We start from the raw sequence: 24054 nt of genomic DNA, 5'->3' as shown, positions 1-24054 counted from the left end.
CTGCACACTAATTAGATGCCAAGTGCCTCCGTCTTGACAGTCAAGATTTGCTCTATCAGACCCTACCACCTGACCTTTACAATCTTATCTCCTGCTACTGTGACTTTCTCCACTGGTCCAAATTCCAGTCACTCAACCAAAGCCCAGTTCAAACACTTCCTACCCTATGAAGCCATCCCTGGTTCCCCTCGAAAGGGGCAAGGCCCTTCACTCTTCCAAATATCCAGAGTCTTCTGTTTTTATATCCCTCATTAGACTCTAAGATTCCCCAGAGGAGCTTGGACATGAACAATGGCACACAGCAGGTGCCTCAGGGGACTTAGCTGAAATGAGGTGGCACGTTCTCCCACATCCCAAACAGCAGTTAAACAGGCCAGCTCAAGCACACCAAATTTCAGAGTCGATATCTCTAAAGTGCTGTGTGGGCAAGTGGGCAGGGAAAGCCAACCCCCTGGAGCGAATCTCTGACACATGCCTCTTGCACTAACCCCAGTGAAGTGCATTTCCTTCACACGCATTTCACCAGCCTCCTGAAGGCTTCTCCTCTCCGGGCTGACCTTTCTGTTTCCTTCAACTCCTCACACCTGCTGTGTGCCTTTCAGTTTAGGAGTTAGAGTCAGGTCATTATTCCTGACAAGGATGTGATGTGATGCTGACAAGGGCCAAAGGATGCATACGAAGCCGGCATTGTATTTCAGACAGGTACTTGGGGCTTAGGAACCAGTGACTTGTCCAAGGTCACTCCCAGAAGCGTCAGCGCTATTACTGCACCTAAGCCTTCATTTTGCTAGTGCAATAGAGTCCAACACCTACAAACTGTTTGAGGTTGAAAGGAAAGACGCTTTAAAAGTGGTTGTATGGGCACATCTGGGTGGTTCAGTCTGTTACGCGGCTACTTTCAGAAGCCTGGGTCCTGGGATCAAGCCCCGCATCAGGCTCCCGGCTCAGCGGGGAGCTGCTTCTCCCCCTGCCTGCTGCTCTGCCTGCTTGTGCTCACTCGCTTTCTGGCTCTCTCTGTCAAATAAAATCTTTAAAAAATCATTTTCAAGTTACTTGTATGTCCTTTGCTCGCTTCGGCAGCACATTTACTAAGTTATTTGTATGTCCTAAATCATACACAAATGTTCCTCTGCGGCCTGCAGTACCGGTAGCGAAAAAGGCCACTCTGAAGTTTAGATGAAATCTAACCACGGCTACAAAGGGGAGCCAGAAAAGGCACTTTCAGGTGTTTAGCGTTTGCCACCCACAACTGTTAACTCCGGCTGGCACTCCCCCAGGCTGCACGCTGGAGAACGCGTTGACTAGTTGTGGCAAGGCAAGGCCACCGTATGTCGCCAAGAGACCGGTGCTCTGGTTAGCGGAGCCCCGGTGCCTTACGACAGGTGTGCTGGGTTACTCTACACCTGCCCCGTGGATGCCAAGGGGACTGGGTCGGGGTCACCTGATTCTGCGGGTTTAGGCAGAGGCGGTGCGGTGGCGTCTGCCTCACGTGATCCGACTCGGGCAGCGTCGAGCGCGTCACCCTACGCCCCGCGCACTCGCTCGGTCAAGGTCTGCGCCTGCGCGGCCGCTGCTCGCCGGCTCGCCGACCTGCGGGCTGGCGGCTACCGGGCGCGGACCCGGGCGAGCGGCCGGGCGCCCGCTGCTATGGGTGAGTGCGGTGGGCTGGCGGCATGGGCCTTCCCCCCGGCCTGTACGCTGAAGGAGGGTCTGAGGAGGCCGCCCGGCCCCGGTCCCCTGGCGCAGCCAATGGGGCCCACTCCTCTCCGCGTTCCCGGCCGCTCCCGCGCGCGCGCCCTCCCGGGTGGGGCCCACAGCCGCCGGAGCCGCAGAGGGCGGCGCTCCCGCACAGGGTGGGTTTTACGCCCCCGCGGCTCCCGGCTGCCCCGCCAACCGCCTGGCTTCGCAGGGCTCCGCGGGGCGCCGTCTGGCTGCCGGAGCGGGCCTTCCCGGCGAAGAAGGTTGTGCGTTCATCGGACGCGCCCCTGCTGGGGAGGTGCCTCCCGCAGCGCACGAACCGGAGGGCGGGCAGGGCTGGGCTTTGCCTGCGCCCGGGGGCGGGCGGCGCTGGGACGGCGGAAGGCCCCTGCCCTCCCGGGGGTTTGGGATTCCGGGCCTCCTGAGCCTGTTCCCTGTCGGAGACGGAAGGGGCCTCGGAGATCCCACCCAACCCCCGCCCCTCTTATCCCAAACTGGGGAAATGGACGCCCGGAGGGCGGTAAGTCTAGCCACTGCGGGGCGGTGCTTATTCTGCGACACCATGTTGCATCGCGTTGTGGGAAACTCAATTGTACAAGGCTTTCTGGGGGCGGGCAGGCGGACGGTGTTGTTCTTCGTTAATCTCTGTCCTGATTATTTACCACTGAGCGTAGCTAGATAGAGCTTGTCGATGCCTTAGCTCTATTTACCCTTTGAGCATAACCTTTATTTTGCCCCGTCAGCTCTACTCAGCTGGTCTTAATTACCATCCTCTGTTTCTCTACATGTAAGCAGTGAAACAGAAGTCCTAGAAGTATATGGGTAGTGACCTTGCCAGTTAGAGCCTTCTCCACCCTTGCTTGGAAAGGATTCAATAAAATCAAAAGGTGCTGGAGCTGGTCAGGTGGGTATCCCAACGGTTCCAGAGCACAGGTTAGGTACTTTGGATCTGGAGTCACCTTTCGTGGATCTAAAGAAAAAAATCATAAGTTGTTACCTCTGAGTGGAGGTATTTGGTTTGACCTTTGACAGATTAAGCCCAGAGAATTGACTTTTTAAATTAGGAACGTTGCTTGGAGTATAGTAGCAAGATAGTGTCGTAACTAGGACTGGAACCCAGACTGATCTTGTTCTCATTGCTGACTCAGACCTGCTGACTTGGAGTTCATATCCTTTGAGAATTACATTTGCCTTCCCCCCAGTTTTTGCACAAAGACCTTTGTGCTGGGATCACATCTAGGTCTTGCTTATCCACCTGGGCTGTAAATTACAGTGAGTGTTTAGACTTTACACTGTTTAATTATGCCACAAAAGTTTGATACTTGTAGTTGCTTGAAAGTCAACTTATTAACTGTGCTTCTTATTGTTCACAGAGCTTGAGTGTTTCAGGTAACAAACAGTTGAAAATTATGGTAAATAAGTTTTGCAGTAGCAAAGAATTATCCATGTTAAGGAATTTAAATACAGAGATCAGTTTAGTAAAGAAATTTAGCTGTGTTCACAGTATAGATAAACATATAAAATTCTAAACTCCATTGCCACAGAATACTATGCACACTGCCCTTGCTTCTGTTGCCAAATTAATCTATTCATACCATCCTGGTGTGTGGGATGAAACTAGAGGGAAAGCTTTATTTATTTATTTTCTTTCCACATGTGGTTTCTTTGAAGACCTCACAAGTCTCAGGAGGTTAAAATTTAGAGGGAAAGTTTTAAATCTGTGAAGTCTAGGAGGGTTTCATTTCCTTCCTTTTTCTATGCCCAGGCCAATTTTTTAAAATTTGAGACTTTAAATGTACGGTGATTTTTTTTTTTTTTTTTTTTTTTTTTTTTTTAAAGAGCAAGAGGCAAGAGTACACAAGGTTGGTGGTTGAGTAGGGGGGTGTGGCAGAGGGAGAGGGAGAAGCATGCTCCCTGCTGAGCAGGGAGCCAAATCTGGGGCTCTCTCCCGGGACCCAAAGGCAGATGCCAAACTGGCTGAGCTACCCAGGCACCTATACAGTGATGTTGTCAAAATATCTTAAAATAGGGGCGCCTGGGTGGCTCAGTGGGTTAAAGCCTCTGCCTTCACCTCAGGTCATGATCCCAGGATCCTGGGATCGAGCCCCGCATCGGGCTCTCTGCTCAGCCAGAAGCCTGCTTCCTCCTCTCTCTCTGCCTGCCTCTCTGCCTACTTGTGATCTCTGTCTAATAAATAAATAAAATCTTAAAAAAAAAAACTTAAAATAATTGAATATAGGGGTCAATAAATGGCTAACTTCTGCTAGCCATAGTTTTCTGTTTAATAACAGTCTCCATTATTACAAACAGCCATGACAAGCTAGCTAAAGTAACTTTAATTTGTATAATTTTGGGAAGTAAGTCATTCCAATAAAAATTAAAAGTGAACATGGACAAAATTTGGTAGGTTGGGTATACAAATAACTTAGTTTGTATGGTTTGCAGGTGGTAACTTTAGAATTTAAAATTGTATTATGTATTCAGTATGTAAATGACATATCTTACATTCATAAGTTGTCACAATGTGGTATTATATAATCATATACATTAACCAGACTATTCCTGTTGATTTTTTCATTCTGTAGTCCTGAGATTGAAGGAAAGCAAAGCATTACATAGATATAAAGCATTTGTATGCTAAGCTGTTTTAAAATGTTGGTTAATCTTAGATTGGCAAGTGTGGTTCTAATAAAAGTTCTTAAATTCATGTCTGTCAGCTGAAATAGCAAGAAATAAGGATGTAGAAGACTAAGTGATTAATAATAACCCAGCTCTACCCTGGCAAACTTCTTTTTAAGCATCTTCAGAGTTCCTTTTTTTTTTTTTTTAACTAAAAATGCCATTGGCGAAAAAAAGAAAAATTAAAATGCCATTTTTTTTTAATCTCTTTTCAGTGTAACAGTATTCTTTGTTTTTTGCACCACACCCAGTGCTCCATGCAGTCCGTGCCCTCCCTAATACCCACCACCTGGTTCCCCCAACCTCCCACCCGCTGTTGGTTTCTTTAACTGGTTTAGAGCAAAAATTGTAACAGGCAGGTGTGTTTTAAATCGAAAAGTTGTGGGTGGTTTTTTTTCCCCCCAATTCTCTCCAAGTCCGATAAATACATACCCACAGAAATGGTGTGTGAGGAAAAGCTGTCATACACAAGAAGTGTATCCTGAGTAAGGAAAACTACTGTTGAAACAGGAATTAACATAATAAAGTCAGCAACAGGTGAACAGTTTTAAAAAACTGATTCTTCAGGGCGCCTGGCTGACTCCGGGGATTGTGCAACTCTTGGTCTTGGGGTTGTGAGTTTAAGCTTCATGTTGGGTATAGCGATTCCTTTTAAAAAAAAAATCTTAAAAATAATTGAGTCTTGGGGCGCCTGGGTGGCTCAGTGGGTTAAAGCCTCTGCCTTCGGCTCAGGTCATGGTCCCAGGGTCCTGGGCTCGAGCCCCATATCGGGCTCTCTGCTCAGCGGGGAGCCTGCTTCCTCCTCTCTCTCTGCCTGCCTCTCTGCCTGCCTCTCTGCCTACTTGTGATCTCTGTCTGTCAAAAAATAAAAAATCTTTAAAAAAAAATAAGTGAGTCTTCAAATGCCACATGGCACAATCCCATACTGTATAAATTACTGAGAGATTGCTGTGTAGGAAGGAGGAAGTCTGTATGGCTTTTAGCAAAAATGCTTTTCCAGAAAAGCAAGTCAAAACGATGCAGTCAGCAGATCAAGGAAGCTATAGCTAGATATTAGAACTATGGCTTCTCATATCTGTGCCAGAAGATCCTATTTATCCAAAATTGACTAAAATTGCAGGACGAAACAGGGACTTTTTTTTTTTTTAAGATTTTATTTATTTATTTGACAGAGAGAAATCACAAGTAAGCAGAGAGGCAGGCAGAGAGAGAGGAGGAAGCAGGCTCCCTGCTGAGCAGAAAGCCCGATGCGGGGCTTGAACCCAGGACCTGGGATCATGACCTGAGCCGAAGGCAGCGGCTTAACCCACTGAGCCACCCAGGCGCCCCCGAAACAGGGACTTTTAAAAAACATTTCTTTATCCATTTTAAGTTCTCTGCTTCTCCTCCCCCACCCCCCTGCATTTCAGATTGATCTAGCAGAAAGATGGCTGCCATTGGCTATTTTATTTTTCTCTCCGTGGCAAGACTGTCATGGTGCCTGGATATTTCAGGTTTGTATGTTTCTCTTACCGTTGTCCTGTTGTTGGCAAAACACTTAGTAATGGACTTAATGTAACTGGCTTGCTGCTGCTGCTTTATTCTCCCACTAATAAAGGTCAGCTTCAGGGTGTTTTTATCTCAGATCTTTTGAGGCTAGAGCACAGTTGCCAAATTTTAGGATCCATCCTTGTATGATCTTCCTGTGGGCCACCAGAAAGATGCTCTTCTCCTGAGCATAAATAAAGGATATGATAAGACAGACAAAGCCAAAACAGGTTCTGGTTCTGGAGCTGAGCATATATAATCCCAAATCGAGGCCACTATGTCAAAGAAACAGGAAATGATAAAGCAACCATCAGACCAAAATTCTTCAAGAGTATCTTAAAAAGTAATATATATACTTTTTATATTTATTTGATAGACAGAGATCACAAGTAGGCAGAGAGGCAGGCTCTCCACTGAGCAGAGAGCCTGATGCGGGGCTCCATCACAGGACCCTGAGATCATGACCTGAGCTGAAGGCAGAGGCTTAACCCACTGAGCCACCCAGGCGCCCCTTAAAAAGTAATATTAAAAAGTTTTGCTCAAAGGAAAATACATCACCTTAAACACTCAAAAATTAAGAAAAAAAATAAAAATAAGCACCCAACTTAAGAAATTAGAATGTAATAAACCTAGACAAAACAGGAGAAAAGAGATAAAGACGAAAACAAATTTAAAAACTGAAAATAGTAAAACTGGTAACTTTAAGAGCTGTTTTTTTGTGTCTGGGATGGGAGGAATGTAAATTTGACAAACTGGCTATCCTGTTCAAGAAAAAAGGGAACAGGGCGCCTGTTCTCTGCTCAGCGGGGAGCCTGCTTCCCTCTCTCTCTGCCTGCCTCTCTGTCTACTTGTGATCTCTCTCTGTCAAATAAATAAAATCTTTAAAAAAAAAAAAAAGAGAAAAAAGGGAACATAAGTACACAAGACTAGAAGGTTTTTTGTTTTTTTTTTTTTAAGATTTATTCATGAGGGACAAAAAGGCAGGGGGAGAAGCAGGCTCCCCACTGAGCTGAGAGCCTGATGAGGGACTCGATCTCAGGACCCTGGAATCATGACCTGAGCCGAAGGCAGTTGCTTAACCATCTGAACCACCCAGGCGCCCCTAGAAGTATTTTTTTTTTTTTTAAAGATTTTATTCATTTGGCAGAGAGATCACAAGTAGGCAGAGAGGTAGGCTCCCCACGGAGCAGAGAGCCCAATGTGGGGCTCGATCCCACGACCCTGGGATCATGACCTGAGCTGAAGGCAGAGGCTTTAACCTAACACTGAGCCACCCAGGCGTCCCTAGAAGTTTTTTTTTGTGTGTTGTTTTTTTTTTTTTTAAACAAGTACTGGGGCACCTGGGTGGCTCAGTGGGTTAAAGCCTCTGCCTTCGGCTCAGGTCATGATCCCAGGGTCCTGGGATCGAACCTCACATTGGGCTCTCTGTTCCGTGGGGAGCCTGCTTCCTCTTCTCTCTCTCTGCCTGCCTCTCTGCCTACTTGTGATCGCTGTCTGTCAAATAAATAAAATCTTTAAAAAAATAAAAAATAAAAACAAGTACTATGTAAGACTATATAAATAAACCAGAACTTTTTTTTTTTTTTTTAAAGGAACTACAGTATAAAAATGGACTGTGGAGGAAAGAACCTAACAGACCAGTAACAATGGAAGAAATTGAGAAAGTTATCAAAAAGCTACCATCCCCCAAAACACCAGGCCCAGATGGTGTTACAGGTGAATTCCTTTAACTTTGAAGGAAAAGGTAATTTTGATAAGGTTTAAATTTTACACCAGCTTTGGGAAGGAAAAGTGACAGATTGTTTTTACAGAGCTAATGGAACAGGGATGCCTGAACTTGGTGTGAGATAGTAATAAAATTAAAAATTTGGTATGTTCTAGTGATGTGAAATTTTAAAATAAAATATTAGCAAATGGTATCTAGTAATACATTAAAAAAAAATTTCACCATGGCCAAGGAGTATTCATACCCAATTTATGAGGGCAAGTAATTAACAAGAAATAATGCTAACATATACACCAAATAAATTAGAGAATAATAATAATAATAGGCCATCCTTGTTGAGCACCTCTAGTGCTCTAGAGTATTCCAGATATTGTACAAGTAGTAACGCAAATGACTGAGCCCACCTATGAGGTAGGTAGCATCTTTATTTTATAAATGAGGAAATTAAGCCATAGAGACATTGAGAAACTTGAAGAAGGTCACACAGTGGATATGTGCTGGAGCCAGGATTTGAATTGAGGCTGTTAGCTACATCTCATAAATGTTACGCTGGTTCTGTCTCTAGTATTCATAGGGTCATCTCAGTAGCTTCCTAAAAGCATTTGACCAAAGTTCCTGATTGAGTGGTGGTGGGAGGGGTTGAAGGTGGTTGAATATCCGTAAAACAGGAATAAATGTGTTTGCCCTTCCCATGTTTGAAAACTCTCTAAGCCCTTATCAGGTGATCATTGGTATTAGAAAAATGGAATGTAATTTTAATGGGAAACATAATTTCCTGGTAAATAGCAGGGGGAAGGGGCTAATGTTATAATAGAAGATACGCTAATTCTTAGGATGAATGCAGAATGAGGTTTTGGGGGTTTTAAGGTAGCTTATCCAATGAAATTAGTGATAGCGCTGGAAAGATATGCTTTACTTCGTATTTGTAGCACAATCCTAAATGTGGGTAGGCAAAGATGGTGAACAGGGAAGGTTACTTGAGTGGGTACAGATTTTGTAGGGACGAGTTCAGTAAACGTTGTGTCATGATGATCTATTTCCCTATGTAAACTTGAAACTGCTAGGACTTAGATTATTAATCCTCTGATGACAACTTTGTTTCTTACACCAAAGACCAGTGTTATGTCTCATAGTAATTCCTAGCAAAGTTCCTATACATGTCAAAAATAAAAAGATATTCACTATTACTATTACTTAATTTTGTTCAGGAAATATTTGCAAATCTAGTAAGATAAAGGTACATATTATAGTGGAAAAGTCAGAATTATTTGTGGTATTTTATGTAGTAGAAGCTAAAGCAAACCAGTCCAAAAATGAGAAATTGCAAGAGGATTGGTAAGTTGGCTGAATCTAACCTTAATACATAAAAATTGGTAGCTTTTTCATATGCAGTCAATAAACAGTTCGAAAGTGAACAGGAAGGAAAAGGCCCATTCATAATAGCAACTGAAAAGATAAAATACCTAGAGGTAAGAAATATTCAAGATCTGGGGGGCACCTGGGTGGCTCAGTCAGTTGAGCCTCTGTCTCTTGATTTCTGCTCAGGTCATGATTTCATAGTCCTGAGATATTCAGTAGGGCTCTGTGCTCAGTGGAGTCTGCTGCTCTCCTCCCTCTGCCTCTTCCCCTGTCAGTACTGCACGTGCTCTTTCAAATCTTTTTTTTTTTTTTAAGATTTTATTTGTATATTTGACAGAGATCACAAGTAGGCAGAGAGGCAGGCAGAGGAGGAAGCAGGCTCCCTGCTGAGCAGAGAGCCCTATGTGGGGCTCGATCCCAGGACCCTAGAATCATGACCTGAGCCGAAGGCAGAGGCTTTAACTCACTGAGCCACCCAGGCACCCCTCTTTCAAATCTTAAATTCAAGGGGTGCCTGGTGGCCCAGTGGGTTAAGCCTCTGCCTTCAGCTCAGGTCATGATCTCAGGGTCCTGGGATTGAGCCCCACATCGGGCTCTTTGCAGGGAGCCTGCTTCCCCCCTCTCTCTCTGCCTGCCTCTCTGCCTACTTGTAATCTCTCTCTGTCTGTCAATAAATAAATAAAATCTTTTAAAAAAATAAAAAGACTATTAAAAAATTCAAGATCTGTATGAAAAATTTTTCAATGCTACTAAGGTTTGTGAAAGGACCCAAGTAAATAGGAAGACATATTCCTATGAAATATGGTTTGATTTTGGAAAAGTGACAGGTCTTTTCATTTATCTATGAAGTCACTTCCTCTGTAAGATACCAAGAATTTTGGGAGGAATATGACAGAGATACACTAAAGTTTATCAGGAGAAGTCTGCGATCCAAGAAAACTGCTAGTTCTGAGAAGAGTATGGGGAAGCGCTACACATGGTGACGCGCGTCCTAGCGCTGTAGCAGTTCCCAGCAGGTTGGCACTCAAGAAGCGTTGGGCTGCTGGCGGAGCAGAGCCAGTGCAGACACATGTGCACGCGCCCATGGGCATTTGGATGCTGCTCACCCGTCACTTCCAGAGGCAGGCTCTTCTCTTTGCCTCACTCCTTACACTGAAATTTCCAGAGAGATTCCCGTATGGCTTGCAAATGAATCCGTGAAGCTTGTAGAGGGAAGCTTGGGTTACTCCTTCATACTTTTAGAGTAAGGAGGGCCTTCGGAGGACATAAAGCCTAGAAGCCAAGATCGTAGACTTAATATCCAAATTAAGAACTTCAGTATCACAAAAATGATAAAGTAGGAAAAGTATTTGCCAAAATTTGATTACTAGAACCAGAAATGATTTTCTTCATATATGAAGAAATTTTGCAAATCAGAAAAGTTCTTCTGCCTATTAGAAATATAGGTAACATGAAAATTTATAGCAAAAGAAGTTCCAATGATCAAAAATGAAAAAATGCTATAGTTTTTTTTAAGCAGGCCCCTCTGCTGAGCAGGGGGCCCGGCACAGGGCTGATCCGAGGATGCTGGGATCATGACCTGAGCCGAAGGCAGATGCTTAAAACTGACTGAGCCACCCAGGCGCCTCAAAACGCTGTATCTTAATCAGAAAGTTTAAATGACAAATGCGATTCTTTACCCATCAGTTGATGCTGGAAACGTTGGTCCTGGTACTGGCATACGTATAATGGAAGTATAAATCCTTGTAAGTTCTGGGGTAGCTTGGAGTAGCTATCAAATTTAAATGTATTACTCTTTGAGCCAGCAGTGCTATTCTGAGGATTTATCCTACAGATAAACTTGCAAGAGTTCACCCAAGCAAGGTATAGGTAGGTACAAGGTTGCCCAAAGCAGCATTCTTTAAAAAAAAAGAAAAAGCCAAACCCAAACAAAAAAACAGGGACCAAAATAGGAGATAGAATAAATTACATATAATATGTCCATTTGTTAGAGTATTACATAGTCATTCCAAAGACTGGGGTATCTCCATGCTGTTATTAGAAGATAACAATGCATCGGGAGTGTCACTAGTGGCAGGCTGACTGGTAAAGAGGCTTTCCCACAGTGAGTCTAGACACGGAGAGCCCTAAGCCAGGGCAGTGAGCCTGGAGTGGGGAGATGTATGTATATTTAATTGATTTACAACTTTATTTTCTCTTAAAATCTTTTTAAAATGTTTATTATTAATGTGTCATTTTTTTTCTTAAAAAAATAATGTTTCTTTTGTGAATTTTCATTGAAATGACTCATCTGTTGGTTTATTAGATCTATAAGCAGCCCAACTCCAAGGAATCTAGCTGAGTTGAGCATCTAGGTGACTTCATAATCTGTTCTTTTTTTTTTTTTTTTTTAATTTATGTATTTGAGAGAGAGAAGGGGCACGAGAAGGGGAGGGTCAAAGGGAGAAGCAGACTCCCCTATGAGCAGGGAGCCTGATGTGGGACTCAATCCCAGTACTCCAGGATTATGACCTGAGCCGAAGGCAGTCTCTTAACAAACTAAGCCACCCAGGCGCCCCTCATTGTTCTTTTTTTTTTTTTTTTAATTATTTTATTTATTTATTTGAGAGAGAGCGACAGTGAGAGAGAGCATGAGCGAGGAGAAGGTCAGAGGTAGAAGCAGACTCCCAGTGGAGCTGGGAGCCCGATGCCGGACTTGATCCCGGGACTCCAGGATCATGACCTGAGCTGAAGGCAGTCGCTTAACCAACTGAGCCACCCAGGCGCCCTGCCCCTCATTGTTCTAATACCTGCCAAGATGAGAAATAATTCCTGTCTCTGAGCTAGGCTTTACTTTGCTCATTTATACTGCAGAGGAACACAGTTTCAGAACACCAGGGAACAATTTTTCCTGCCCTTTAAACTGAGTCACAGTAGTGCTGAGCAGCATTCAGCCCTAAGTCCTGCTGCTCCCAGTGCTCTGCCCAAGGGGAGAGCGTGTTTCTTGTGAATAGAGTGGTGCCCGGAGGTGGTGTGGCTCCCCCAGCTTGTGGGGGCGGACAGTGAAACATTGCACCCCAGCACTGTCAGTTGTGTTGGTGTAGCCAGGCGACTTAGTGCTGAGGAACGATTGCTGACCCCTTTCAGGACCTTCTTTCCGACAGGGTTTGGGCCAGCAGTGGTTTTCTAGTCACAGTTTTTCTCAGCAAGTTTATCTTTTCTAATAGAAACATGGACTAAGCCAGCTGGAACTCCAACAGAACAAAGAAACTTTGAGCCAGAGTGTTCAATGATACATTTTCTTCTTAGTGTGGTCTATCTTGTGGGAAGAGGACACACAGACCCTGGTGTGACATACTTAAGGAAAATAGCTTGTTTCCATTTGCTTCTCATGAGAAAGGAAAAAAAAAAAAAAAACAGTACGGAGCAGTGTCAGAGGGTCTTGGGATCTTCCTGAGGGTCTCGTAATGCTGGTTTAAGCCTGCTTCCCTGTCGTCCTCTGCCACCCACCCATCTTCCACCCACATTCTGCTCTACAGAACATATTTGAGTAATTCTTTTAGAACTCGATCTGCTGCGCCTCTGACTCAGGACTGACACCTCAGCCTGCACTGCCACCGTTAGCTGAATGTGCTTCTGCCCACACATCCTATCCCGCCCTGTCCCTAGACAGCTAGTTAATGACCCCTTTCTCTTTGGGGGCCTTTATACACCTGGTGCATATTTCCGTGCTCACATTTATTGTTCTGTAGTCTATCATTTGCATGTCCTGTCTCCCCTGAGGCCAGGGTTCTCCTTTATCTCTAATCTCTGACAGGGCAGTGCCTTTGAATAAGTTGCTTGAATTTAATTTTCTTAGTATGCTAAGAGGCCAGTGTAAAAGCAGACAAAGAGGAAGAAGTCCCCAACAAAAAAGCAAATGAATGTCGTCTTGACAGTGTTATCCTGTAAGTCTGAATGAAACAGAAAAAAAAAATTATTTTATGGAGATTTTATTTATTTATTTGGCAGAGAGAAAGCATAAGCAGGGGGGAGCAGCAGGTAGAGGGAGAGGGGGAAGCAGGCTTTCTGATGGCGGGGCTTGATCCCAGGACCCTGGGATCATGACCTGAACCGAAGGCAGACGCTGAACGACTGAGCCACCCAGGTGCCCCAGTACTCTTTTAATATCTATATGACATCCCATCAGGTGGGTGCATCTTCATTTATTTAGTGGGCCTCTTACTGTTGAGCATTTAGTTTTCATTCAGTACTTCTCAAGAGCGTCGTGACTGTCGCCTAGTTGAATCTTTGTGTACATCTTGTATGAATAACTATTTCCATAGGCTGTACTCCTAGAAGGGAGTTGCAGATGTATGTTTCATATTTGATATTATGTATCTGTGGCTCCTGTAGATATAAGCTCTCCAGGAACTGATTTTTCTGATTCTCTTCTGTGCTTCAGCTGTGCACTGCATTTTTTTTTTTTTTTTTGGACAGTGCGAGTGCACAAACAAGCAGGGAGAGCCACTCGGAGAGGGAGAGGCAGGTTCCCGCTGAACAAGGACCCGGATGTGGGGCTCAATTGCAGGACCTCAGGATCGTGACCTGAGACGACGGCAGAAACTTAACCCACTGAGCCACCCAGGTGCCCCTGGCCTGCACTTCATAGTGTTTACATTTTAACATCTTTTGTCCTGAATGCTCAAGAGTTGATGTATGAAACTATACCCATTAAGCAAAAACTCCCTGTTCCCCCTTCCCCAGCCTCCTGGCAACTACCATTCTACTTTCTGTCTATATGAATTCGATTGTTCTAGGTACTTCATGTAAGTGAAATCATACAGTACTTGTCCTTTTATGACTGGTTTATTTTACTTAATGTCCTCAGGGTTCACCCCTGTCCTAGCACGTAACAGGACTTCCTTACCCACATAGTTTTCCACTGTCTGTATATATACACCATGTCTTGTTGAATGTGTCATGCAGCAGTGGGCGCTTGTGTTGCTGCCGCCTCTTGGCTGTTGTGAATTGCACTGCTGCGGATGTGCGCGTGTGCGCGTGAGCCTCGTGGGACCCTGCTTTCGGTTCTTACCGGATACATTCCTGCAAGTGAGACTGCTGAATCCTCTTAGTTCTGTTGTAAGTTTCTGTAGAACTGCCGCTCTGGTTTAGTGGCTGCACCATTTTACATTCTCACCAACAGCGCACTGGGACACTGCGCTTCTCCACAGCTCCGCCTACACTTGTTATTTTCTGTTTGTTTGTTTTAAATAGTAACTATCCTAATGATCTCATTGTGTTTTGATTTGCATTTCTCTGTTGATTGATGTCAAGCATCTTTTCATATGGCTGTTGGCATCTGAGTGTGTTTAACAGTTTTTTGGTAGTGTTTTTTTTTTAAGATTTTATTTATTTATTTGACAGAGAGACACAGCGAGAGGGGGAACACAATTACATGGAGTGGGAGAGGGAGAAGCAGGCTTCCCACTGATGCAGGGGCTCAATCCCAGGACCCTGGGATCATGACCTGGGCCAAAGGCAGCCACTTAACGACTGAGCCACCCAGTTGCCCCAAGGTGTTTTTTGTATCTGTTTTTGTTTTTTAGATTTCATTTATTTGAGAGAGAAAGGGAGAAAAAGCATGAATGGGGGAGGGACCACAGGAGGGAGGGAGAAGCAGACTCCCCATCCAGCAGGGAGCCCAAAGCGATGGGGAAGCTCAGCGCGATGCTGACAATGTGGATGGAGTTCCATCCCAGGACCCCGAGATCATGTCCTTTGTGACCTGAGCTGAAGGCAGCTGACTAAGCCACCCAGGCACCCCTGTTTTACAGTTTTGTATATTTCTTTCATGTCTAGCTTAAAAGATGGGTGGAGTTCCGTATTTTCTTGTATCTCTCCTTTGGAGAAATGGCTATTCAAGTCCTTTGCTCATTTTTTAGTCAGGATTTTTTTTTTTTTTTTTTTGGTCAGAGAGAGCACAGGCAGGCAGAGGCAGAGGGAGAAGCAGGCTTCCTGCTGAGCAAGGAGCCTGATGTGGGACTCGATCCCAGGATATTTTTTTATTGAGTGGTCTCATAAATGTGGTGTACTGTTGAGGAAGTAAAAGCAACTTAAAAATATTTAGCTTGTTGGGGGCCCTAAGTGGCTCAGTTGGTGGAACATGGACTCTTGATCTTGGGGTAGTGAGTTTGAGTGCCATGTTGGGTTTAGAGATCCCTTAAAATAACCTTTAAAAAAAATACATAGCTTGTCCTATTTAAGATACAATACAATTGCCATGTAGTCCCCCAGTAAAGCTTATTTCTGGGCTGTAGGATTGTTGTGGATGATCCAGCTGTTTAGATCCTCTGGAGAAAATCAGACTTAGATGTCTGGCAACAGGATAGCCTGGCCATTTTAAGGACGCTGGTGTGTTCTGGGGGAGGACTTCACCTTTGTTTTACTTGGTGAACTAAGCCCCTGGGTGTAGGCTTCAGATCTTCAGCATCTGATAGAGCCACGTTGTCGGGGCAGCCTCCCAGAGTCACTGCCATCCTTTGGTGCAGTCGTGGGAACATGCACCGCTGTAGTCAGACTTTCGATGCCAGCTCCACTTTCTATACCTCAGACAAAGGAGAGTATTGGTGTTTTCATTGGTAACACTGGGAAAATACAGTGTATAGTACATACCTGCAGGCCTCCCTTGACCCTGTTCTTCCAGTCTCTACCTCCCAAGGTGTGTGTTCAGTGTCCCTTATGCACAGCACGTATCTGTCATACGAGGTATGTACACTGTGGGGTACTCGTTTACCTTGCCAGTCTCCTGTTACATTGTGAGTTCCTTGCCTTTTTTTTTTTTTTTTAAGAGTCTTATTTATTTGAGAGAGAGTACGAACAGGGGTGAGGGATGGAAGGGAGTCTGCTTCTCCCCACTGACCAGGGAGGCCAATATGGGGCTTGATCCTGGGTTGCCAGGATCATGACCTGAGCTGAAGGCAGGCGCTTAACTGACTGAGCCACCCAGGTCCCCTGTGAGTTCCTTACTTTTAAATCTCTAGCACTTGGGGTGCCTGGGTGGCTCAGTGGGTTAAAGCCTCTGCCTTCGGCTCAGGTCATGATCTCAGGGTCCTGGGATCGAGCCCCACATGGGGCTCTCTGCTCAGTGGGGAGCCTGCTTCCTCCTCTTTCTCTGTGCCTGCCTCTCTGCTTGCTTGTGATCTCTGTCAAATAAATAAATAAAATCTTTAAAAAAATAAAATAAATCTCTAGCACTTGGCAAAGGTCCTAGTCCAGAGTAGACACTAAGTGAGTGTTAGTGAACAGAATGAATGAATGCATATTTTGCTATTTTATTTCTCAAGGGAAGACTTTGAATCTTTTTCAGAAAGATAATGGTTTAGACCATTATGTAGCGTAGAACGTATGAATTAGTCCAGTAGTTCTCAAATTTTTTGGTATCAGGACCCCTTTACACTTAAAAATTATTGTGTACCCTAAAGAGCCTTTATTTATCTGGATTAGTATTTATGGTCTTAGAAATCTAAATTTTAAAATATTAATTCACTTTATGTATTTATTTTTAAATATTTATAATTTATAATTATTTAAATTAGAAATTATAATTTTTAAAATTTTATAAATTATAATTTATAAATTTATACGCATTTATTTAAAATTTATGTATGTATTAACTCCTGCATGGGTCAGGGGAGAGGGGAGGGGCAGAGGGAGAGAGAGAAGGAGAAGGTCAAGCAGATTCCACCCTGAACGCAGAGCTAGATGCAGGGCCTGATTCTGTGACCCTGAAATCATGACATGAGTCAGAATGAAGAGTTGGACACTCAACCTGCTCAACTGACTGAGCCGCTAGGCGCTCCTAATTTGCTTTAAAATAACATGTTAACATAGACAACACGTTTTCATGAAAAATAACTATTTTCCAAAAAATGAATGAGAAGAGTGTGTTTTCCCATTTTGCAGGTCTGTGTGATGTCTGGTGTAAAAGATAGGTGGGGTCCCGTATTTGCTTCTGCATTGTGTGTGGTGAGAAGTTGTTCTGGTTAAAGTAGATGCAGAAAATCCAGCTTCACGCAGGTACGTGGCTGGAAAAGGAAACACCTGCTGGACCCCTGCAGGGGTATCAGGGACCTCGAGGGGCCCTCTGAAAATACGGTCACAATTACTGATGTAGTCTAACAGGGAAAATGTTATCGTGTCCAGAAATTAAAGGGTTAAGGAAATAAGGAAACATTCCACATGTTTAGCCCTGTCCGTGATGGCTGACCTGTTGTCGTTTTCTTATTTGTAGGTTAAAAATACCCTTCATGAAGAAGAAAGATCTTAAGCAACATGGTGGATTCAGAAGCTCATGAAAAGAGGCCGCCCATCCTGACATCTTCAAAACAAGACCTGTCACCTCATATCGCGAATGTCGGGGAGATGAAGCATTACTTGTGTGGCTGCTGTGCAGCTTTCAACAACGTAGCCATCACGTTTCCCATTCAGAAGGTGCTCTTTCGGCAGCAGCTGTATGGGATCAAAACGCGGGACGCGGTGCTCCAGTTGCGGAGGGATGGCTTCCGAAACTTGTACCGGGGCATCCTGCCCCCACTGATGCAGAAGACGACGACGCTGGCGCTCATGTTTGGGCTCTACGAGGACTTATCTTGCCTTCTCCGCAAGCATGTCCGTACCCCCGAGTTTGCGACCCGCAGTGTGGCCGCAGTGCTTGCAGGGACGACAGAAGCAATTTTCACTCCATTGGAAAGAGTTCAGACATTGCTTCAAGACCACAAGCATCATGACAAATTTACAAACACTTACCATGCTTTCAAGGCACTCAAATGCCATGGAATTAGAGAGTATTATCGAGGCTTGGTACCTGTTCTTTTCCGTAATGGATTCAGCAATGTCCTTTTCTTTGGCCTTCGAGGTCCCATTAAGGAGCATCTGCCTACTGCCACGACTCACAGTGCTCATCTGGTCAATGATTTTATCTGTGGAGGTCTGTTGGGTGCCATGTTGGGAATCTTGTTTTTCCCAGTTAATGTCGTGAAGACTCGCATGCAGTCTCAGATTGGTGGGGAGTTTCAGTCTTTTCCCAAGGTTTTCCAGAAAATCTGGCTAGAGCGGGACAGGAAGCTGACAAATCTTTTCAGAGGTGCTCACCTGAATTACCATCGCTCCCTCATCTCTTGGGGCATAATCAATGCAACTTACGAGTTCTTGTTAAAGATTATATGAAAGAAACCATCAGTTAAGTGCCATTTGTTAACTGAATAGACCTAAGAAGAACGCAGTTTGGCCTGGTTTCTAATTGGCCAAATACAAGTTGGTGTCATAAGTTCAGGGCACAGTGAATTATGGGCAAAGCTGTTTTCTTGAAGCACCAACAAATTCAGAATAAAAGGTTCTAATAGGAAAATTTAAGGGGTTTTTGGTTTTGTTCTTTCATTATTATCCGAGAACTTTAGGCTAATTGCCTGGTTAAGAGCTGTCTCCCTGACTGCTTTTGACCAGGAAAACAGCCACGGTATGATTCTTTTTCCCAAAAGTCTTTAAAATCTTCCGTATTGAAATGTCAGTGGCCATGAGCAGCCAGAGAAAAGGCTCTTAGAGCCATGTGAATTCTCAGGCTTCCTTCTCTTACTCCATTTCTTGCTTCTCTGCTTTTAGGAGGAGTTACAAAGGGTAGTCTTCGTTAAACATAAGCGTACACATGTAGGACAAACAACAGAAGAGAACAGCTTAATAGGTGTAGGCTTTTTATGATAAATTGCTTATATTAGTTTTGAAACTAAGTACCTGTTTGGATAGTCCTTATCTAGACTACTCACACATGGTGTGGCAGAACCAAGCAGCTAGTCCAAGTTCCCATTTTCCTGTCTAGCTTGGAAGGTTTTGTGTCTAGTTCTGAGTGTGACCTTAAACCCTTCCCAAATCCCCTTATGTTAATTTCACTTATTTCATTGCCAAAACACGGGGAGACTTACGTTTAGTTACAGGCATTTCTTCCTGTGAAGAAATTTCATATTAATTGCAAACTCGGGTTAATTCAGTTTCTTTGATTAATTGTTGCCAACTTCATGAAGAGATTTGGGAGATTGGGGAGTGTTTTTTTCTTTGAGTTGTAGTTTGTCATATCAAAGTATCCTGTTTTCTTAAAACTCTCTTTAAAAAAAAAAAAACACTTCTATAAGATTGTATTTTGGAAGTCTATTAATGGGATTCTAGATTTCTCTCCTGGTTTTTAAGCATTACAGAAGGGGAGAAAAATCTCAGGATAGCTTTCCCCCCAGTATTAGCTTTTTTATTTGAGTCTTGAAATAGAGACTTCTATTAGGATTTTTACATTTGGGAACCCAGTTTTATCATTTTATCATTAAAACAGTAAGACAGTTTGAGATAAGATCAAAATAAAGATATTTGTTGGGTTAATTTTAAATGCTACTAGTTCATAATAGCTGGATAGCATACTCATCCCTTACTTGATAGAGAAAAAAGGAATCAGATTTTAAAATATTTTTTCCAGATCGATGAAGCAAAATCCCTCTCTTTACCAACTGAATAATTAATAAAACTTGAAACATTCTAGAAAAGTAGTTATCAGTCTTTTAAAAATCCACATCTGTAAATATGTAGTTATGATTGCTTGCCAGCATCTGACATGGCAGAGTAGTTTGGTTTCTTATTACCAGTTTTTCATCATTCTGGGTAATTGCATATGAATATGTGCACACAATGACCAAAATAAAATCAGGGTCTCGGTAGTTTACTCAGTTTCTGGGCAGATAGTCCAAAAGCAATGTTTACCTCTAAATGCAATATGGTTGATCACATAAGCACCCTTCCAACCATAAAGGATTGGGAAGCAGCATCAAGCACTCGTCAGGCACTAATGAGGCTCAGTAGCTTTACAACAGCCCTTTTGAAAATGTGTTGGAAATGGCAGTTTACTTTGAAAACCAAGATGCAGAGGTGAGGATTTCAGAAAGCAAGGATTTGACACCAAATAAACGTGAGGAGCATCATGAGTAGCATCAAAGTTTGGCTTGTTGAATAGTCTGGCTTTGAAGCCGGTTGAGTTTGTGGCGGGGGCAGGGTAAGGAAATGAATGACAAAGGCACCTGAGGTCTGGTGGTGCTTGGCCCCTAGCCCACCACACCTTGTGGCAGGTGAGTTAGCCTGGGGTCATGCCCTGGGGATGGGCTTCCTTTTGTCTATTAATACACTCCTGTGAGGTGACAGATAACCCAAGTTCTAAAGCACTTTTGTGAAATACAAGTGAGAATTTGAAAAGGGGATGCTTTGGTTTCTGCAATCTCAAACTTGTGGCGTTTAAAAACAACAAATATTTTTAATGTTTTTAACTCATACTTGGATTTCTTTGTCACTTTTTACAGCTTTTGGAGACCAAACTGTAAATATATTACCAGGGATGGTTTTGTGTTGTCCTATAGACTTCTTAAATTTGACAAAAAATTTGAACAGAACTTGCTTGTGGTAGCCAACAGCTTTGTCTGAACCTTAAAAGAAGTCAAAATGTGTTATATAAGAGATCCTAACCACTTGTTTTTACCTTCGGTGTGAACTAGTAGTAATTTTGAAAAGGCAAACGTGACTGAATAACTTTACCTGAAGAGCTTTAAAAGTGGCCTTTCTGTTACATACGTGGCACAGACGGCTTACGAGCTCGGGGCCCTCGGCCCTGCCTCCCATACTTCATCTCTGACGCCACCAGAGATGTCCTACGGATTCTGTATCTAACATGCTTAGGGTGGTAAGAGCCCTCAGGACTGCATCACAGAGTAAACACAACCTCTCCAAGGCGGCAGATTTGTGTGTCTTTGTTTCATTTGTGGCTGGAGACAGTCAATGTTTTTGTCTCGGTAGTCAATATTCATCTTACCTTATGGTTGGTTATGTAATCGCCTGCTATATATTGTAAGCTGTGCAATAAAACAGAATTGTGTATCTGGAATCACCTTTGGAGACGTGACATTTCCTAGCTCGATGACCTTGGTAGTGCTCCGTTCTCATGCTGTGCGAACATAGAATCATGGGCGACAGCATGTGCAGAATGGGACCTGGAGGCCTTTTTGGGGCCGCTGATCGCACCATGTGGGGAAACGGCAGGTCCGAGCAGATGAAGTTTGAGAGACGTGTGAGGTCCAAGTGAAGGCAAGGCAGGAGATCACATGGGAAGGAAGGGTGAGCTCAGACTTGATCTCCTTTCAATTAAAATACTCTGTTTTCTTGTATGTATAAATGCGTATCCAAGATCTAACAGGCGTTCTCCTTAAGTTTGAGGATTTTTCATTTTTAATACTTTTAATGCCGTCTTTTTGCTTGATAGTATTTGCTTGCCTAAATGGCTCCCAGATTGTGGGGGAGTCTCCACTTTGTTTCTTGGGGTTTTTTTTTAAGTTTCATTATTAAAAGTGGTTAAGCACACAAAGCTGTTTATGTTTAATATTTTTTGAGTTTTGTGACTGACTTTAAATGAAACCTGTTAAATGTGTCAGTTAACATTCTTTTGGTAATTCTGTTTGGAATAAAGTTGTTTTTATTTTCAATCCATTCTATTTGGTCTTCTCTTGTGGTTGGGTTAGGGTTACTAGCACTTTTTTGTGGTTTGTCTTTTTGTTGAGAAAACATTTAGCATACTATTTCCAACTCTTCAGCACCTTCCTCTGGTAACTTTGCAGGTAGAATAGCCCCTCATTGATCCATCTTACTAGGTCAGGAGGAGTTCCAGATTTTTCTCAAATGAAGTAAACTTTTCTCTACTGACTATAAACTTAATTAGTATATTCAGTTTATTAATAACTTCCGTGGTATAGTGTACCTTAAGGTCATGTTTACCCCCAAGCTAAATGATATGGATGTTGTGCTTTTTGAGGTTTTTTTTTCTACTTTTAACTTAATAACTGTTCCTTTCTGTTAGAAGGCTGACATGTCAGCCTGCTGTTTACATGTTAAATTTTAAGGTGCTCCCAGACTCAAGGGACTGTTGAAGCTGTCTGATGACCAGCAGGTAAGGGAGCGATTGACTTCAGGCTTGTAAAACAACAGTTTGGGGTTGGAATTAGTCATAAACGTGAATATCCTGAACTTTAGATGAAAGTGTGTTGGACATGTCCTCTGTTGCAGCGTCATTGTAGCCCACCGCTGGAGCACCAAGGACGGGGAGGGGTGCGGGGTGCGGGGAGAGTGTGGGCGGTGTTTCTCCAGGGGGAGCCCTGAGGCGCTGCAGGGGTGGGAGGGGAGCCTCTCCCAGGCGGACGCCCAACCTCATTTAGTTTCGGAAGTTTCCAAGGGGGAACTTTTTTCCAGTGAGCAGAGCTGATTTTAAAATCGAAATTGAGGATAAAATAGAATTTTTCTAAATTCTCTCCCTTGGATCCATTGTGGGAATGGCTGTAAGAGTACTCTGTAGCCCCCACTTGGGGCCTGCTCGGTCTCCGGTCTCCGCCCTCCACCCTCCACCTCTGCTCTCGTGGCCTAGTCCCCTGCCCAAGCACAGCACTGCCCCGCATTCACTTAGTCACCTCTGTGGAGGTCTTGAGTGTCGCCTCAGGGAAGCCGGCTCACACTTTCAGGTACTAAGTCAGGTCCCCCCACCCTGGGACGTTCTCGTGCCGCCACATTCCTGTTCTTCAGAGCACTTCCCTGTTTGCACCGAACTGTTGAGTATTCAGTGTTTCCTGCCTCTTTTGAATGCCAGCTCCATAAGGCAGGGACTCTGCCGGGCCATCCCCTCGTTCGAGTGCCTGGCCCCGTGCCTGATACCCCGTGGGGGCCCGGTGAGGAGTCAGGAGGGTGAAACGACGTGTGGATAGTCAGGGTCGCAGCATTCTGGAATATCCTGTCAGACCTCCATTCCCCATCAAGGTTGTGTAAGGAAAAAGCCGTTAACACTGCTTGGGCTGTCGGAGTGAGATGCCCGAGACTAAATGACTTAACTGACAAACCTGTCTTTCTCACAGTTCTGGAAGCTAGGAAGGCCAAGATCAGGGCGCCAGCAGAGCTGGTTCCTGGTAAGCGGCCTCTCCTTGGTGTGCAGACTTCTCACCGTGTCCCCACATGGCAGAAAGGACCTCATGACCTCATGGAAACCTCATCCCCTCCCAAAGGCCCCACCTCCACATCCCCTCACATTGGGGGTTAGGCCTTCAACGTATCCATTTTGGAGGGGACACAAACATTCAGTCCATTACATGCACGAGCCTAACTGATCGAAGAGCCTAATGGTTATTTCCTTAAATAGTGTCGTCGACCGCTGCTTTGTTAACTGTAAAAGTGTCATGAAAGCAGGGACTAGTTTTAGTTGTTAAGAGCAGACTGCATCTGTCCCTCCATCCTTCGTCGCCGACAGGAATGTTTGGGGACCCGGTCGTTAGTCAGCAGTTCCTTGTGGGTAAGGCAGTGACCTCCTGATCTCGAAGCACACCAGAAAACGGGGAATGCATTTAGTTCCGTGGAGAGGCTTCTTGTCTCCTATGACACTAGAAAAATGAAGCCAACTTCTCTTCCGAGGGCCGTCGTATCTTCAGGTGCGAGTTGGCTCCTGACAGCTTCCTCCCTTCCTGTGGGCGAGGAGCCGCTTTGGAACTTTCTCACTCCTCCTCCTCCTCCTCTGGGAAGAGAGGAATTGAACAGGAAATTTCCAGGTTTCCTTGGGTTCCTCACTCCCTGCTAAAAAAATAGCCGTGGAGTTTTGAGAAGGGCAGAGTAGGAAAATGTAAGGGAACCAAGTACTTTTCATTTGTAATTTGTGTGTAAATGATGAGCGTGAAGGGTAAAAAGCTGGCAGGGGGCCTCGGTTTGCTGGGCCTTGAGAAAGCGGAGGGGAAGCCCAAGGTCAGAGGTTTGCTGGCTGTGTCGGGAGCGCTTCAAAGCTGCTGCTTGTGGGCCAGGAACACAAACACATGTTCGTGTGTTTCAGGGCAGTACTGCGTGCATCTGAGTTTGAATTCTGGCCAGAAAAAAACAGAATGGCTAATAATTTATTTCAGTTCGTGTCTTTTATAGTTTTTTCCTGGTTCATTTTGTTCAGCGAATTTGCCATACATCCCGCTGCTCAGTACTGGCAGGCTGCCCATTTAAGGACAGTAGTTTTA

The 24054-nt window shown here is 44.2% G+C and overlaps 1 protein-coding gene across 17 annotated transcripts; it reads left to right on the top strand.

Annotated features, from left to right (window-relative positions):
- The first annotated feature begins 1467 nt into the window (after positions 1-1467).
- Positions 1468-21511, top strand: SLC25A51 (solute carrier family 25 member 51). 17 transcript variants are annotated; one of them, XM_047698690.1, is made up of 5 exons: positions 1468-1651; positions 5787-5870; positions 7497-7620; positions 12786-12915; positions 17241-21511. In XM_047698690.1, exon 5 carries the CDS (start codon positions 17282-17284, stop codon positions 18173-18175), a length of 894 nt encoding a protein of 297 aa, XP_047554646.1. In that variant the 5' UTR covers positions 1468-1651; positions 5787-5870; positions 7497-7620; positions 12786-12915; positions 17241-17281; the 3' UTR covers positions 18176-21511. The 17 variants fall into 17 exon arrangements, with proteins under 17 accessions (XP_047554646.1, XP_047554644.1, XP_047554643.1 ...); XM_047698688.1 differs by lacking the exon at positions 12786-12915 and adding an exon at positions 16913-17026 and having other exon boundaries at positions 7497-7648; XM_047698687.1 differs by having other exon boundaries at positions 7497-7648.
- Positions 21512-24054: the final 2543 nt, after the last annotated feature.

The sequence above is a fragment of the Lutra lutra genome, chromosome 13, assembly GCF_902655055.1.
Source record: "Lutra lutra chromosome 13, mLutLut1.2, whole genome shotgun sequence".
Taxonomy (NCBI): domain Eukaryota; kingdom Metazoa; phylum Chordata; class Mammalia; order Carnivora; family Mustelidae; genus Lutra; species Lutra lutra.
This window is presented reverse-complemented; position numbering and strand designations above follow the sequence as displayed.